At 39.2% G+C, this 15,629-nt stretch overlaps 1 protein-coding gene across 6 annotated transcripts in view; it reads left to right on the forward strand.

Annotated features, from left to right (window-relative positions):
• Positions 1-5,039: 5,039 nt before the first annotated feature.
• The window catches only part of HBS1L (HBS1 like translational GTPase), a 94,408-nt gene continuing 83,818 nt past the window's right edge, over positions 5,040-15,629 (forward strand). For 2 of the 6 annotated variants that reach the window (XM_012474440.2, XM_012474441.3), the window contains exons 1-2: positions 5,077-5,261; positions 9,252-9,317. In XM_012474440.2, the coding sequence (XP_012329863.1) occupies positions 5,219-5,261; positions 9,252-9,317 (109 nt within the window). In that variant the 5' untranslated portion in view covers positions 5,077-5,218. Of the gene's footprint in view, positions 5,262-9,251; positions 9,318-15,629 lie in introns of all 6 variants that reach the window. The other 4 variants (XM_012474442.2, XM_064360658.1, XM_064360657.1 and 1 more) reach the window with 4 other exon arrangements.

The raw sequence follows: 15,629 nt of genomic DNA on the forward strand, positions 1-15,629 counted from the left end.
ATCTTTACTAAATACACAAAAATTAGCCAGGCCTGGTAGCACATGCCTGTAATCCCAGCTACTCAGGAGGTTAAGGCAGGAGAATCACTTGAACCTGGGAGGCAGAGGTTGTGATGAGCTGAGATTGTGCCATTGCACTCCAGCCTGGGTATCAAGATTGAAACTCAGTATAAAAAAATAAATACGGAGTACTTGGCTGGGTGTGGTGGCTGAACGCCTGTAATCCCACCACTTTGGGAGGCCGAGGTGGGTGGATCACCTAAGGTCAGGAGCTGGAGACCAGCCTGGCCAACAAGGCGAAACCCTGCCTCTACTAAAAATACAAAAATTAGCTGGGTGTGATGGCACATGCCTGTAATCCTAGCTACTCAGGAGGCTGAGGCAGGAGAATTGCTTGAACTCAGTAGACAGAGATTGCAGTGAGTGGAGACTACAGAGAGCAGAGATTGCCACTGCACTTCAGCCTGGCCAACAAGAGTGAGACTCTGTCTCAGGAAAAAAAAAATATCTATCTATCTATCTATCTATACATACACACACACACATACACACACACACACACACACACACATATATATACACACGTATAGAGTATTTAGAATGAAATCTTCAAAAATTGTGCAGGACCCAGTCACTGAAAAACAAAAAGCATTATTAAGAGAAATCAAAGGAGACCCATATCAATGGAGAGACATATGTTATTCCTGTGGTGAAAGAATGCTGAAGTGTCAGTTTCCCCTAAATTGATCTATAGAGTAAGGAAAATACGAGTTAAACTCAGAAGGAACACGTGTAGTAATTGAAAAAGCTCATTTTAAAATGTCTGTGGAAATACCAAGGACCTAATATAACTAAGTAATCTTTGAAAAAATAGAACAAAGTTGGAGGATTAACATTACTAGATTTTCAGATTTATGAAGCTGCATTAATCACGACAGCATGGTAGTAGTGTTAAGGTAGATCAATAGATCACTATATCAATGGTCCAGAGATAGACTCACACCAGCAACTGATTCTTGATAAAGATGTTGATGGAATTCATTGCAGAAAGGACCTTTTCTTCAGCAAATGGTGCTGGAACAACTGAATGTCCATAATAAGCAATAAATAAACTTTTTAAAAATTTATTTTTATTTTTTTTAGACAGGGTATTGCTCTGTTGCCCGGTTCACTGCAACCGCTATTTGTTTCTAGGGTTCAAGTTATTCTCCTCAGTCTCCTGAGTAGCTGGGACTATAGGCGCGTGCCACCATGTCTTGCTAATTTTTGTATTTTTTAGTAGAGGTGAGGTTTTACTATGTTGACCAGGCTCATCTTGAACTCCTGACCTCAAGTGATCCGCTCACTTCAGCCTCCCAAAGCACTGGGATTACAGGCGTGAGCCACCACGCCCAGAGAAGAAATGAACTTCGATCCAAACCTTTCACCATATACAGAAACCAACTGAAAATCAACCATAAACCTACATGTAAAATCCCAAATTGTAAAACTTATTTTAAAAAGGAGAAAATTTTTGTAACCTTGGATCAGGCAGAGATTTCTTAGATACAAAATCAGTAGCACAATCTATTAAAGAAAAATTTGATAAACTGGACTTTATCAAAATGAAAAACTTCTATGCAAAAGACACTGTTAAGAGCATAAAGAGATGAGTCAGGTACTAGAAGAAATGTTTCAAAATTTCATATCAGATAAAGAAATTGTATCCAGAATGTAGAAAAAATTCTCTACCACAAACACCCTATTAAGAATTGGCCAAAGATTCAAACACTTCACCAAAGCTGATACAGAACTGTCAAATAAGCTTAAGATCTTTAAACCATGTGAAGTGTTGGCAAAGATGTGGAGAAAATAGAGAAAATGGAACTACACTGCTGGTGGAAACGTACAATGTTACAACCGTTTTGGAAACAGTTTGGCAGTTTCTTTAAAAAGCTAAAGATAACCTATCATATTCTGCTCCTAGGTATTTACCCAGGAAAAATTAAAATTTATGTGCATACAAAGATTTGTACACAGATATTTACAGAAGCCTTATTTATAGTCGTCAAAATGGAAAACAACCCAAATATCTCTCAGTGGGTGAATGGAAAAACAAACTGTGGTATATACACATAGTGGAATCCTCCTCTAATAACAAGGAATGAACTGTTGATTCAAGCACCTACATGGGTGAATCTCAAAATAATTATGCCTAGTGAATGAAGACAGATAAAAAGGAATACATACTATATGATTTCACCTAAATAAAAGTTAAAAAAATGCAAACTAAATAAAAGTTAAAAAAATGCAAACAACTCATAGTGACAGAAAGACGATTAGTTGTTGTGAGGGGCCATGGTAAGGAGGCCTTGACTGGCAGGAAGGATCCCTGGATATTCTGGAATTTTTATTTTGGATATAAAGGTACTTTAGGAAACTTCTGAAAGTCTGGATATGTTTATTATCTCAATGGGGTTGATGGCTTCACTGGTGCATACATATGTCAAAATGTATTAAAATTTACACATTAAATATGTGCAGTTTATTGTCAATGATACCTTAATAAAGCTGTTAACATTTTTTCAGTAATGTAGTTAAGATTCTTTCATTCATAATTTTTTTCACAAATCCATATAAAATGATTTGTCTTGCTATTTATGACATTTAACTATTCCATAGCAAGAGAAATGTCACTTTATTTCTCTTCTTTTACTCTTTAATTCATTTAGCAAACATTTATTTAAAGTGCCACATGGGCTGGAGAAACAAAGATAAAGCTTTGTAATTAATGGGGGTAGAGAACTAGTATTTATTGAGTACCCACTCTCTCTCTCTTTCTCTCTTTCTCTCTCTTTCTTTTCTTTTACGGAGTTTCGCCTCTGGTCTGGAACTCTTGACCTCAGGCGATCCACCCGCCACGGCCGCCCAAAGTGCTGGGATTATAAGCGTGAGCCACGGTGGCCGGCCCACACCTACAGAGTCCCGAGGGGAGTGGAAAAATCCTAACTCTTTCTGAGGAAGTCAATGAAGGCTTTGCTATTGAGGCCATATTGTTTGAGATGCAGTAGAGACTCTGCAATATTCAGACGTTTAAAGGAGTGATGATTGACAACTCAAGGGCAAGTTATGTATTATCTGGCAGAAGTAATGTTTCCTTATTCATTGCTCCTGTAGTACTTTGCTTATGTGGTCAATTTGTAACTTCATACCTCAGTGAGTTGTATTTTTGCCTGTAATGGACAATTACAGTGGAATGGAAGCTGCCATTTGTATTTTAATAACACTATTTTTTTTTTTTTTTTTTTGGAGACTAAGCCTCACTCTGTTGCCTGGCTGGAGTGCAGTGGCATGATCTCGGATCACTGCAACCTCTGCCTCCTGGGTTCAAGTGATCCTCCTACCTCAGCCTCCCGATTAGCTGGGACTACAGGCACGCACTACCACGCCTAGCTAATTTTTGTATTTTTAGTAGAGAAGGGGTTTCACCATGTTGGCCAGGATGATCTCCATCTCTTGACCTCGTGATCTGCTGCCTTAGCCTCCCAAAGTGCTGGAATTACAAGAGTGAGCCACTGCACCTGGACAATAACAATATTTTTAAGCACCTACTATAATTTGTGATAAATCCTCTTATATGGATAAATTATTATTCACAACTTGCGAGTTAGTATTACTATCTCCATTTTACAAAGAAACAGGCTGCAATATAAAAATTACCTAAAGGTGTAAAATAATAAAATCACTTAAGCCATATAAAATTTGCAACTATATTTTTCTGTAAAATTTTATCTTGGAGCTACATTAAACAACTATTTTTGTAGTCAAACACATTCAAATGCATGAATAAATTACATTCCAAGCCACTTACAAATATAAATTAAATTTGGATTACTCTTATTTCTTTCTATTGTGGATCGCAAAAAGCTGAGTAAGCTTTTAATTATCTCTAGAATTCGACATTTGCCTTTGATGTGAAGTATCATTTGAAAAACACAAGCTAAGACTGAAGTGGTTTGTTCAGTATGATAATGAGGTTGGTTTTTTATATAGCATTATTAATTTTGTGTTCTAAGACATGAGGACATTTAATAGTAGATTACAGAGTCAGGCGTCAACAACATTCATCATTACCAACCAAGGCCAGTGATATGTCTAAAAAGCTATATTTAATACTCCCAATGTTACACACAATTATGTGTTCAATGAATGTTCAGTGAATCCTTCTTTATGATGTTGATAAATATCGTTTACATAGCTAAAACCTTTTACATAGCTAAGGGCAAATCGCTGTTTACTAGAGATACTTATGCCGAGCGGAGTGAATACACGACGTTGTAAATTATATGAAAGCAGGTGACCTATTATAGCCAGGGTCTCAATTTAACAATATATGCCCGTTTAAAAATAGCCTTATTTCCTCCTCTAAAGCTTGGACTCTGTTTTTTTTTTTTTTTTGAGGTAAGATCTCACTTTATCGCCCAGGCTGGAGTGGAGAGGCCCGATCTCAGCTCATGGCAGCCTCAACCGCCCGGGCCCAGTCTCCTCAGTTGCTGGGACTACAGGGGTGCGACATGGGGCTGGCTAATGTTTGTATTTTTTTGTAGAGACGGAGGCTCATTCTGTTGTTCAGGCTGGTCTCGAACCCCTGGGTTCAAGCGATCCGCCCTCCTGGGCTTCCCAAAGTGGTGGGATTACAAGCAGGAGGCACCGCACCGGCCTCGGCTAATTTTAATACCAAGTTAACACAGGTTTGTTGAATGCCCACTGTATGCCTAAAAATCAGTTTGATAAAACAAGGTCCCTGCTCTTACTGAGCACATAGCTTTCTCAGATTATCAGTAACCAAATTTGGAAAATAATCCAGAACGCTGGCGTAGGTCAAGGATTCCCGCTTGCAACATTCGGTCCAAACCAGTCAATTCTAGGCGGCCGGATTTCCCCTCGCCCCTCTATCCCGCAACCTCTGGGTGGGGCCACGCCCAGACTCTCCCTCCTTACGTCCCGCCACGCTCAAGAGTGCGCATGCGCCCTCAGGGAGGAGGGCCGTGTGACCCAGAGTCTGTCGCGCGGTGCACAGATAAGACGTCGCTCGTGCGCAGGCGCTCGGCGTAGAGGCCTGCCGGAAGCTAAGATGGCGCAGAGGTGTTCTCCAGGCCGCAGTTGGCGCCGTATCCGTATCTAAGCGGAGTGTTTTGGAAGGAGTTAAGGGGCTGTGGCAAACGCCCTCTCAGCTGTCATGGCCCGGCATCGGAATGTTCGAGGTTATAACTACGATGAAGGTAGGTGGCAGGGTCATGCCGGGACGTTTTTTCGCGGTTCCAGCTGGGATCCTAGACCGTTGGCATCCACTTCCATCTGTTTCTCGTCTGTGCTGCCCTGTCGGAATTGGGAGAGCCTCAGTTGGGGAAAATTACAGGACTTCTAGTGCCGCCAAATGCCTTTGTTTTTAAGTCATGATTTCTGCCCTCTGGGGTTGATTTTATTTGGGGAGGGGGAGGTGCTGCATAGCGTCATGTGGGTAGGACATTGGTGAGGTTGGGATCCGTTGGTATTTAGGCACGTAAGCATTATCACCTCTTCCATTGTTTCCTCCCAGGTCGGGCACTCACATGCCTGTGTCTTGCTCCTCTCCCCCAAAACCCCTTTGAGAAATGTCCATGAAACGTCGCTTATTTGTAAAACACAGATCAACTTAATGCTTACATTCAACAGACGTGTATCTGTGTTAGATTTACATGGTAAATCTTTTGTGTATGTCCATACATGCTTGTGCAGAACCAGCTTGCGCTAATTTATTTTTCAACGAATTTCAAAGTAGAAACTTAGGAGACAGTGGAAGACACATATTAAAAAGGTCCAGAGAGTAAGTTGATCAGATGATCGTGAAGTTTATACTCAGTTCTTGGCTAGTAATGCTTGATATGAATGTATTTTGAAATGTAAATAAATGACTACTAGAGGAAAGAGTGTATGGGAAAGGATTTTTTGATATTAAAAAAATGAAATAAAAGAAAAATATCTGTATCTATATGAGTGTTCTGTAGAAGTTCACAGGAGTTAGAATTAGTTTTAGGAGGAGCACATCCCTCTTCATGCAGTGGATAACTATAGGCGTCACCAAGCATCACATAAACTAAAAATATAAACAAATACGAACTAGTGCAGAAGAAGAATAAAGATCTATACTTTGCGAAGTGCAGAACATGTAGTGCTTAATATGTTGGTGATTGTCATTGGCACTCCCAATAGATTATTATAGAACATCAGTGTGCTCTAACTATAGTGGGGGCAGCGAACACTCTGTTCTCCATTTGGAACCTGTGACCCCAGGCCGTCTGGAACATGTGAATTTTCTGGTGATTACTTTAGAATGGAGTCCCTTTTAAATAAGTATTGCGGTGGATGGCATTGCATGTGGACCATTGTCACCTAAGAAATGACTTTAGACTGAGAGATACTTTTGCAAATATAAAGTACATGAATAGGCCTAAGTAGTATTCATACATTTCTTTAATAGTCATTTATCATTTCCTCAACCACTAATTTAGTGCTTAGAATACTGTTCTAAGATTTGGGGACTGACAGTAAGGTATTTGAGGGTAGTCTAAAAGGAGATTATACCAGTTACACATTATTAGAGTATGAAAAACGCCACAAAAAGTATTGACAAAACGCTACGGGAGGGATACACAGATGAGAACACTAAATTCAGAATGGAGTGGGGAGATAAGCAGGATTACTATGTGAGGAATCCTTCATGGAGGAGAGGTGCTTGGCCTGAGGGAGCACCTTGGCTACTTGAGATCAAGTTGTCATGTTTCTTTGGAACAATTGGTGACATCATAACCAAGCTGTTCCTGTAACATTAAGGGGGTTCATCGTTTTTTCTTGTTTATAAAAGTTTTACTTATCATCAAGGTCTAGTTTATTTCTCTTCTTCCCAGTTAGGCTTTCTCTTGAATTCTCAGAAGAATAATTTTAAAATTGTCTGAAGTAATATAACCTCATTAGAGAGAGTTTGTGTTCTAAAACCTACTGGTTCCTCTACTTAATTTCCACTTTGTTTTTCTCTGTAATTTATGTAATACTTTGCATGACTGCCTCAGTTGCTGATTTAAAAGTCCCAGGAAGGCAAAATCCATACTTTTTAGTAGTTGACACAATGTTCTTTACATGTAGTAAATACTCCATAATTTTGTTGATTGAGGAAACAAACTACAAAGATTGCAGGAAAGAATTCTCTTCATCTTTTTATGTTGTGGCACTTTAGGGTCAACTTCAGCATTGACAAACTGACCTAGTAAAAAAGAGTCTTTTTTTTTTCTTTTTTTTTTAACTTTTAAGAGTGAGGATCTCACTGTGTTGCCCAAGCTGGAGTGCAGTGGCTTGCTCATAGCTCTCTGTGACCTCTGACTCCTGGGCTCAAGCAATCCTCCTGCCTCAGCCTCCAGAGTAGCTAGGCCTAAAGGCATGTGCCACCATGCCCGGTTAATTTTTTGTTTTAGTAGAGACAGCACCTCACTATGTTGCGCAGGCAGGTCTCAAATTCCTGGGGTCAAGCCAGATCTTCCCTCCTTGGCTTCCCAAAGTGTTGGAATTACAGGTGTGAGCCACCATGCCTGATGTATTGCTGTCTTCAGTATCTAAAAATATTTTGTTTATGAATGGCCCCTTGTTTGCAAATAAATTTTTTAACTTCGGATTATGATCTAATAATTTATTTAATCTTATACGTTTTTTGCCCAGTAGTAGCATTTACATAATTTTTCTTTGCCGTAAGCATTTGGTCTCAGCCTTTGAGCATGCTGTTCCTGCTGCATGAATACCCTCCTAAACTAGCTAACTCTAGCCTTTGGAATTGTTTTGGGTATTATATTCCTGGGGATCTTTTCCCTAGCCACCCCACTCCCAGTTCTAGTTTTGTTGTTCATGTGCATGTTCCCAAATTGCTCTGTGTTTCTCACGTCAGGCACTTGTCACATGGTTTTGTAATTGCCCATTTTCTTGTGTGTATTCCTTGTCAGATTTTAGGTGTGGCTGGATATGTGGATAACTGGAAATGTGTTCACTGTTATACCACGGTTGTCTCAACTCCTCCCTGGCATGGCGTTAATGTTTGTCAAATGAAATTTATAAATATACTTATGTTCTTTGTGTGTTTTTAGTTGTAATTAGTTTGATTCATTAATTTATAATAAAACAAATATTAATTTAGTGCCACATTGTGCCAGGTAGTTGTCTAAACCCAGTCTTGCCCTGAAGAAGCTGATAGTCTCATGGAGTGAACAGGTATAGTGCTTTGAAGACATACCATAAATTGGAGAAATATGCTGGAGGGTGACAGTGGCAGAGGGGTTTACTACTTTACCCAGAGTGCTCAGGGAAGACTTGTGCAAAGAGGAGGCATTTGAGCTGGAATGTTAGCAGAAAGAATGACCTTAGGAAAATCTAGGCAAAGAGCATATCCCAGGAAGCAGGAAAAAAAAAAGGGCAGTTAGCCATCAACGGGTGAGTACAGGGTGTTTAGGGTAAGTTGGTTTGCATAGATGTTACCTAGCTCTCCATGAAGAAATATTACTTTCATGATCTATTGTATACCCCCATGTTAGTTCTGTGGAAGAAAAATGCTTTGGTTATAGAGGGCATTGGATGAAAAAAAAGGAGAACCATTCAAGTATTTTTTTTTTCTTTTTTGAGACATAGTCTCTGTTGCCCAGGCTGGAGTGCAGTTGCATGACCTTGGCTCACTGTAACCTCCGCCTCCTGCGTTCAAGCAGGAGCCTGCCACAGCCTCCTAAGTAACTGGGATTACAGGCACGTGGCACCACACCCTGCTAATTTTTGTATTTTCAGTAGAGACGGGGTTTCACCATCTTGGTCAGACTGGTCTCAAACTCTTGACCTTGTGATCTGCCCGCCTTGGCCTCCCAAACTATTGGGATTACAGTTTTGAGCCACTGTGCCGGGCCTCAAGTATGTTTTTTATAGGATTATATTATATTTTGATCACATGAGGTGAAAACTTGGGACTTGGGAAAACATAAACCCAATTAACAACTGAAGAAATGTGTATGTCTTTATAAATATAGAGGTAGTAAATACCTATTTTGTGGGTGAAATTCTTAGAATTTTTTTGAAAATAGACATTCTAGATTCCTTAAATTTTGATAAACAGTTTATTTTGAAGAGGATTCAGATGCTTCCTCACTAATAACTAAGAATATAAAAAGAACTTGTAAATGAATTTATCTTTTTTGTCTTTATTTTAGATTTTGAAGATGATGATCTCTATGGCCAGTCTGTAGAGGATGATTATTGTATTTCTCCATCAACAGGTGAATTTTTAGAAATAATTTGATTCCTTTGATTTGGCGTTTAAACACGTAAATGTTATTGTCATTCAAGGACTAGAGTGTTCGGTAAGATTGTAATATGTAACATTTAAAAAGATAATTGTATGTCAGTTTTTAAAGGCAAATAAAATAATTTCTTTACCTGTGAGTAGAACTTAAAGTTATGATTCTATTATTTAGTTTTAAACAATATGAAAAAGACTGTGGCTTTTTTTCCCAACATACTTTGCATCATGCAGTTAATCTAAGAGTGCTAAAATGGTAATTTAGTCAGTAATGAATTTCTGAAGCCTCTGGAGGCCGGCAGCCATTATCTCCCCAAGGATCTTTGAGTATTAGAAACATGGAGGTGTTGTGCAAAGACTTCCCTTTATATAATACTTTATCTGTTATTAAACAGTTCAGTAAATAAACCAAGTACATGTAGTTCAGACTTCTTTTGGAGCCACAGAGGGATTTGGCATTCATATTTCTGTATGATTCCACATCAGAGCTGCGTCTTCTAGATTATCAGCCCAAAGCTTTCTCCTCTGCCACCATATATGGAAAACATTCATATATTCTTTCCAGCAAAGACTGAGTCATTAATCCTGATCTTCCTCTCACTTATTTCCCTAACACTACATTTGTGTTCAAATTTCAGCCTACTGTCTATACAAGTTAAAATGCCCTGCTAAGTTTTAGTATGGTATAGACCAGGTGTGGTGGCTCATGCCTGTAATCCCAGCACTCTGGGAAGCTGAGGTGGGTGGATCACCTGAGGTCAGGAGTTCGAGACCAGGCTGGTCAACATGGTAAAACCCTGTCTCTACTAAAAATACAAAAATTAGCCGGGCCTGGTGGTGAGTGCCTATAATCCCAGCTACTCAGGAGGCTGAGGTTGCAGTGAGCCTAAATTGCACCATTGCACTTCAGTCTGGGCAACAAGAGTGAAACTCCATTTCAAAAAATGAAAAAAAAATTTTTTTGGTATGGTATAATTTACCTATAGTTGGGTGTAGCATAAATGTAATTCAAAAAATTAATTTTTCACAAGTTTAAATATTTAATATAATGAACATTTCTTTCTTTCTTTCTTTTTTTTTTTTGAGAGGAGTCTTGCTCTGTCTCCCAGGCTGGAGTGCAGTGGCACTATCTCGGCTCACTGCAACCTCTGTCTCCTGGGTTCAAGCAATTCTGCCTCAGCCTCCCAAATAGCTGGGACTATAGGCATGCACCAACACCTGGCTAATTTTTTTTTATATTTTTAGCTGAGACAGTGTTTCATCATGTTGCTTAGGCTATCTCGAACTCCTGACCTCAAATGATCTGCCTGCCTTGGCCTCCCAAAGTGCTGGGATTAGAGGCATGAGCCACTTGCCTAGCCCTAATTAACATTTCTTCCAGAACCTTCTGCCATGGTCTGAATGTTTGTGTTTCCCTCAGATTTACATGTTGGAATCCTAACCCCCAAGGTAATCGTATTAGGAGGTGAGGCCCTTGGGGGGTGGTTAGGCCATGAGGGTAAAGCACTTATAAATAGGACTAGTACCCTAATAAACGAGGTTCTAAGGAAAACTCTTGATTTTCTGTCATGTTAGGACACAGCAAGTAGGTGCTGTCTGTGAGCCAGAAAGCAGGCTTTCACCAGACACAGACTCTGCCTTGATTTTGGACTTCCCAGCCTCTGAACTGTCATGTATTTCTGTTTATAAGGTGCCTAGTTTATGGCATTTTGTTATAGCAGCCTGAATGGACTAAGACATCCCCCTTGTCTTAATTACCCTGTAGTTGCTGGGCTATCTTATGAACTGTACCTGCTTTAATCCCATTTTTAGACTCTGTAGACCAACTATGTCCCTTCTGACTTTAATAATTATTTTTCTTTATAAATGCATAGGTACGATAGAAGTTTCTTTATCATATCTACTCTTATCTGTCATCTTTTTCCTGCTGACTGGTTATTCTGAAATGCATCTAGCTCTTCATAGACCTGTTCTTCTGGTCAAGTATTTCCTTATATCTACTCTTTCTGTCATCTTTTTCCTGTTAACTGGTTATTCTGAAATGCATCTAGCTCTTCATAGACCTGTTCTTCTGGTCAAGTATTTCCTTATATCTACTCTTTCTGTCATCTTTTTCCTGTTAACTGGTTATTCTGAAATGCATCTAGCTCTTTATTTATAGGCCTGCTCTTCTGGCCAAGTACTTTTCTCATTTAGCTTAATCATGGCTTTTCCTCTCATCTTTTAATGTTTCACTGTTATCAGTACCTATTCTGTTAGGAGATAAAAATTACACCAGTTATTTTATCAGAGAGCATTTAACATAAAAAGTTGTTAACCAGGTATTATAGAACAAAAAATGCAAAAAGTACAACCAGGATATCAAGAAGGTCAAATTGCAGGTAAATTCAGGAAACACTTTACTGTCCCTAGTTCTTAGGGGAACAAATGGAAAGGTTGAAACCACCTTTAAGAAGCTGGTGTAAGCTCCTCGGAACTGGGACTTGGATCTTGAGGAAAGGGTTCTTTGCTGCTTTGCCTCTCAAGTTCACAAGAGGGACTCTGGAGCCGGGACTCAAACCTCTGGGCAGGGAGGTACTGCATGGCTGATGCTAGTGCCTCAGAAGGTCCCTGAATCTTCTTGGAGTTGGAATTCAGCTTTTAAAGAGGGAATTCCAACCACCTGGCTGGTAGTGGTGTCTGTGGAGTGAAGAGGCAAGTTCAAGCTGGTTCTGGGAGTTTTGGAAAAACTGAAAACGGATATTAATTGCTGTTACTGGAACAAACTGCTTCTGGAAGGTGAAGTTAGTATTGCGGGGTGATGCCGGAACAGGAAGCAAAAAGGAAGGAGCATGTGGCTGCCATCTCTGGCTTTCCAGTGTCCCTTTAGTATCTCCTTACTGGCTGATCCTAAAAGGGAGCCAGGTATCGAAGAAGAAATGTGCTTTGCAGTGACTTCAATCTAGCATCACAAAGCTGAGTAAAGGGTGGTGGGTTAGAAGCTGAAAGATGGCTTAATAAGCAGCCTTCCTTTACAGATCCTTATTCAGGGATTCAAAAGAGAAGACATAGTGATTCAGGAACAAAACAATTTCTAGGAACTCCTAGGCATTTGCCCTTTGCGGCTGCTATAATTCGGCATCATAGTTGACTAGGTAGCTTAAATATTAGAGGTGACAAAGTGATGTCTGGTAGCACTATCCTCATCACTCACATTCTAAGCACATTAGAGAGCATGGCATATTCATGGAACTGGTTATGTTAGATTTGAGTTAAAAATCTCTAATATATGGATAATGAATTAAAGGTGGTATATGAGTGGATGTAAGTAGACTCGTTAGGAGACTATTATATGTATTTATCTAGAGGAGATGAGGCTATTTTAGGACAGTGTTCTCAAAGTGTGATCCCTGAACCATCAGCATCACTTGAGAATTTGTTAGAAATGCAATGTTGGGGGCTCTACCCAAGAGTCAGAAGCTGGGAGTGAGGCACAGCAGATGTTTTAACAAGCCCACTGGGGTACGCTCATGGTATGCATTGAGAACCATTTGTTTAGGGCAAGAGTGGTAGCATTGGATTTGGGAATACATTCCAGAAAAAATTTATAGGAGTTGCGGTCTACAGGACTTGGAAGTTGTTGAATATGGCTTTGTGTAAGTGTGGAATCTTTCACAGAGCTGGGGATTACTGAAAGACACCTTAATATTACACGTTAACACAGTCATTTATCTAGGCTTCTCGGATAAATAATATGTTATCTTGAATAATAAACTAATAGTACACAAGGTCAGACTTGCAAAGGCTGTTTCTCTGAGTTTTGCATTTATGACCTAGCTTTCTTGAGAACAGGGTCAGAGTTTATCCATGTGTCTCTCATAGCTTTTGATGTGGCTCTTGCATGTGGTTTGTATTCAGGACAATGTGACTCTGAGAGTTACTTTTTGTACATACCAAGAAGTCAACTGATGTTATCAAAGCAGGAGATAGTTAAATGTTTTTGAGTTTCTTCTGTGACAAACTGATATTTTTAACAAAAGCATACGACTTTGGATTTTTTATTTTTTTAATTTTGGATTTTTTGAAATTTGCTATTTCAAAACATTTTAAAAATAGCAGTAACATCAGGTAAGAAACTTAATTTCCTCTTAATGGTCTATTTTCCAAGTAATTTTCAATAAAAAATTGAATAGTTTTAGAAGAATATTTTCTATTCTTAAAGAAGCAGCCAATGTCATTGAAAAGCTGATGATATTCATGGTGTAATGAAGTGTGATAATTGAATGACTTTACCATTTAATTGGAATTTCTATCAGATTCATCAGCATGTGTGTATTTTTTTGAATTCAATTAAGCCCAGTTTTCCTGGTCTCACTATGTTGCCCAGGCTTGTCTCGAACTCCTGAGCTCAAGTGATCCTCCTGCCTCGGCCTCCCAAAGTGCCAGAATTATAGATGTGAGCCACCATGTCCAGCCTAAGATGGTGATTTTTAAATGTTAACTTTTCTTTCTTTTAGAAAGGTTGACTTTGATACTGAGTATTGAACCTATATTCAAGAGTGGGGATAGCAAAAACAGTTTATATATAAAACTTTATTTGAATGATGATGTATTGTTTCAACTAATATGATTAGAAGTAATCTTTAGTTGCTCCACTCTAATTTCAAACCTTTATCGTATATTCATTTTTTTGTAAGAGAATCCTATTCTAGTAAGTTTATAAATTAGTTTGGTATAAGGAAACTTGTTGTAAAGTCTTGTTCAAATAACTTGCTACAACAGTGTGGTGGGTAAAGAAAATAACCATGACTGAAGGAGTCTGGGAAGGTTTCTGGAAGGAGTTGGGATTGGAGCTAGTAAATTGGGAGTAAGAATGGCATCCCAGCTAGAGGAAACAATGTTGCTTAAGCAATGACCTGTAAATGAGGCTTGTTTCATCAGACTCCCAGGATTAATGCAAGTGGTGGGAGGAAGGAGGGCTAGGAAAGAAAATAGGAACCAAATTGTGAAAGACAGTTTTTAATTTTGTGTGTTTAGTGGCAACTTATTGGAGTTTTTTGAGTATGGGAGCTAGTACTTTGTGCAGATAACCGATCATGGTCCACAAAGTGGCGTATAGGTGGGACAGAAGAAACGGGGGGAGACTTGTAGGTCACCAGTATTTCCTGATCTTTCCTTGTGATATTAATCAGCTGGCAATAATTCCTTTTTTTTTTCTTTTTTTTTTTTTGAGACTGAGTCTCATTCTGTAGCCTTGACTGCAGTGCAGTAGCATGATCTCGGCTCACCTCATCCTCCACGCGGCTCCCAGGTTCAAGCAATTCTCGTTCCTCAGCGTCCCAAGTAGCTGGGATTGCAGGCACCAGCCACCATGCCCAGCTAATTTTTATATTTTTAGTAGAGATGGGGTTTCGCCATGTTGGCCAGGCTGGTGTCAAACTCCTGATCTCAGGTGATCCACCTGCCTGGGCCTCCCAAAGTGCTGGGATTACAGGCATTAACCACTGTGACCAGCCGGAATAATTCTTAAGAACACAAATTTCCTGCTTCATTCCAGCACCACTGAATCATAATCTCCAGGGGAAGATGCCTAGAAAGCTGTGTTTTTAATGAATGCTACACTTGATTTTTATTTTAAGATGTTAGAAAACAATTTTAGGTTTTGAATTCTTTGGACTTTTTTATGTTTGTCAAAATAACTTAAATTTAAAAAATTAGTATAGGTGTCCATTTTTTCAAAAAGCACTTCCATCAAAGTTTGTGATTTAAAATTTTAGAGAATAACATTTTGTATTTTTCATTTTCTCACCATTACTTTTCTCTCTCTCCATTACTTGTTGTATTTGTTGCTTTTGGGTCAGTCAGTACAACTTCAGAGGTTTGGACCACTCCCCGCCTCACCCGCCCACTTTAAAAGTAATGGCAAAACCTGCAGTTTTGTACCAAGCCAATATTTCTTCTGGGGGAGTTTTCTTACTCTTTTTCTCTCCCTGGCAAATCCAACCATTACTACTTCAAAAATAGTGGCCACAGTATAGGTTTCTGAGTTGGAGTTAGGTGTGGGGTGTGTGTGGTGGTATAGGACCAACCCCAACCTCATCACTAAGAAAAATTAGCTCTTAGGAGGCAGAGGAGGAGCCTGTACATTGAAAACTTCCTCTTCCCTGTTATTATTTCATGAATGAAACTTGTTGAGGGAAACATCTGATTTCATGTCTTATTTATTTTTTATTTTTATTTTATTTTATTTTTGTCTTAGGTTTCTCTCTCATAGTTCATGGGTATGAGGAGAAGTTGGGGAAGTATGTTT

The sequence above is a fragment of the Aotus nancymaae genome, unplaced genomic scaffold (genome assembly GCF_030222135.1).
Source record: "Aotus nancymaae isolate 86718 unplaced genomic scaffold, 86718_ANA_hifiasm-v0.15.2.pri h1tg000040l, whole genome shotgun sequence".
Lineage (NCBI taxonomy): Eukaryota > Metazoa > Chordata > Mammalia > Primates > Aotidae > Aotus > Aotus nancymaae.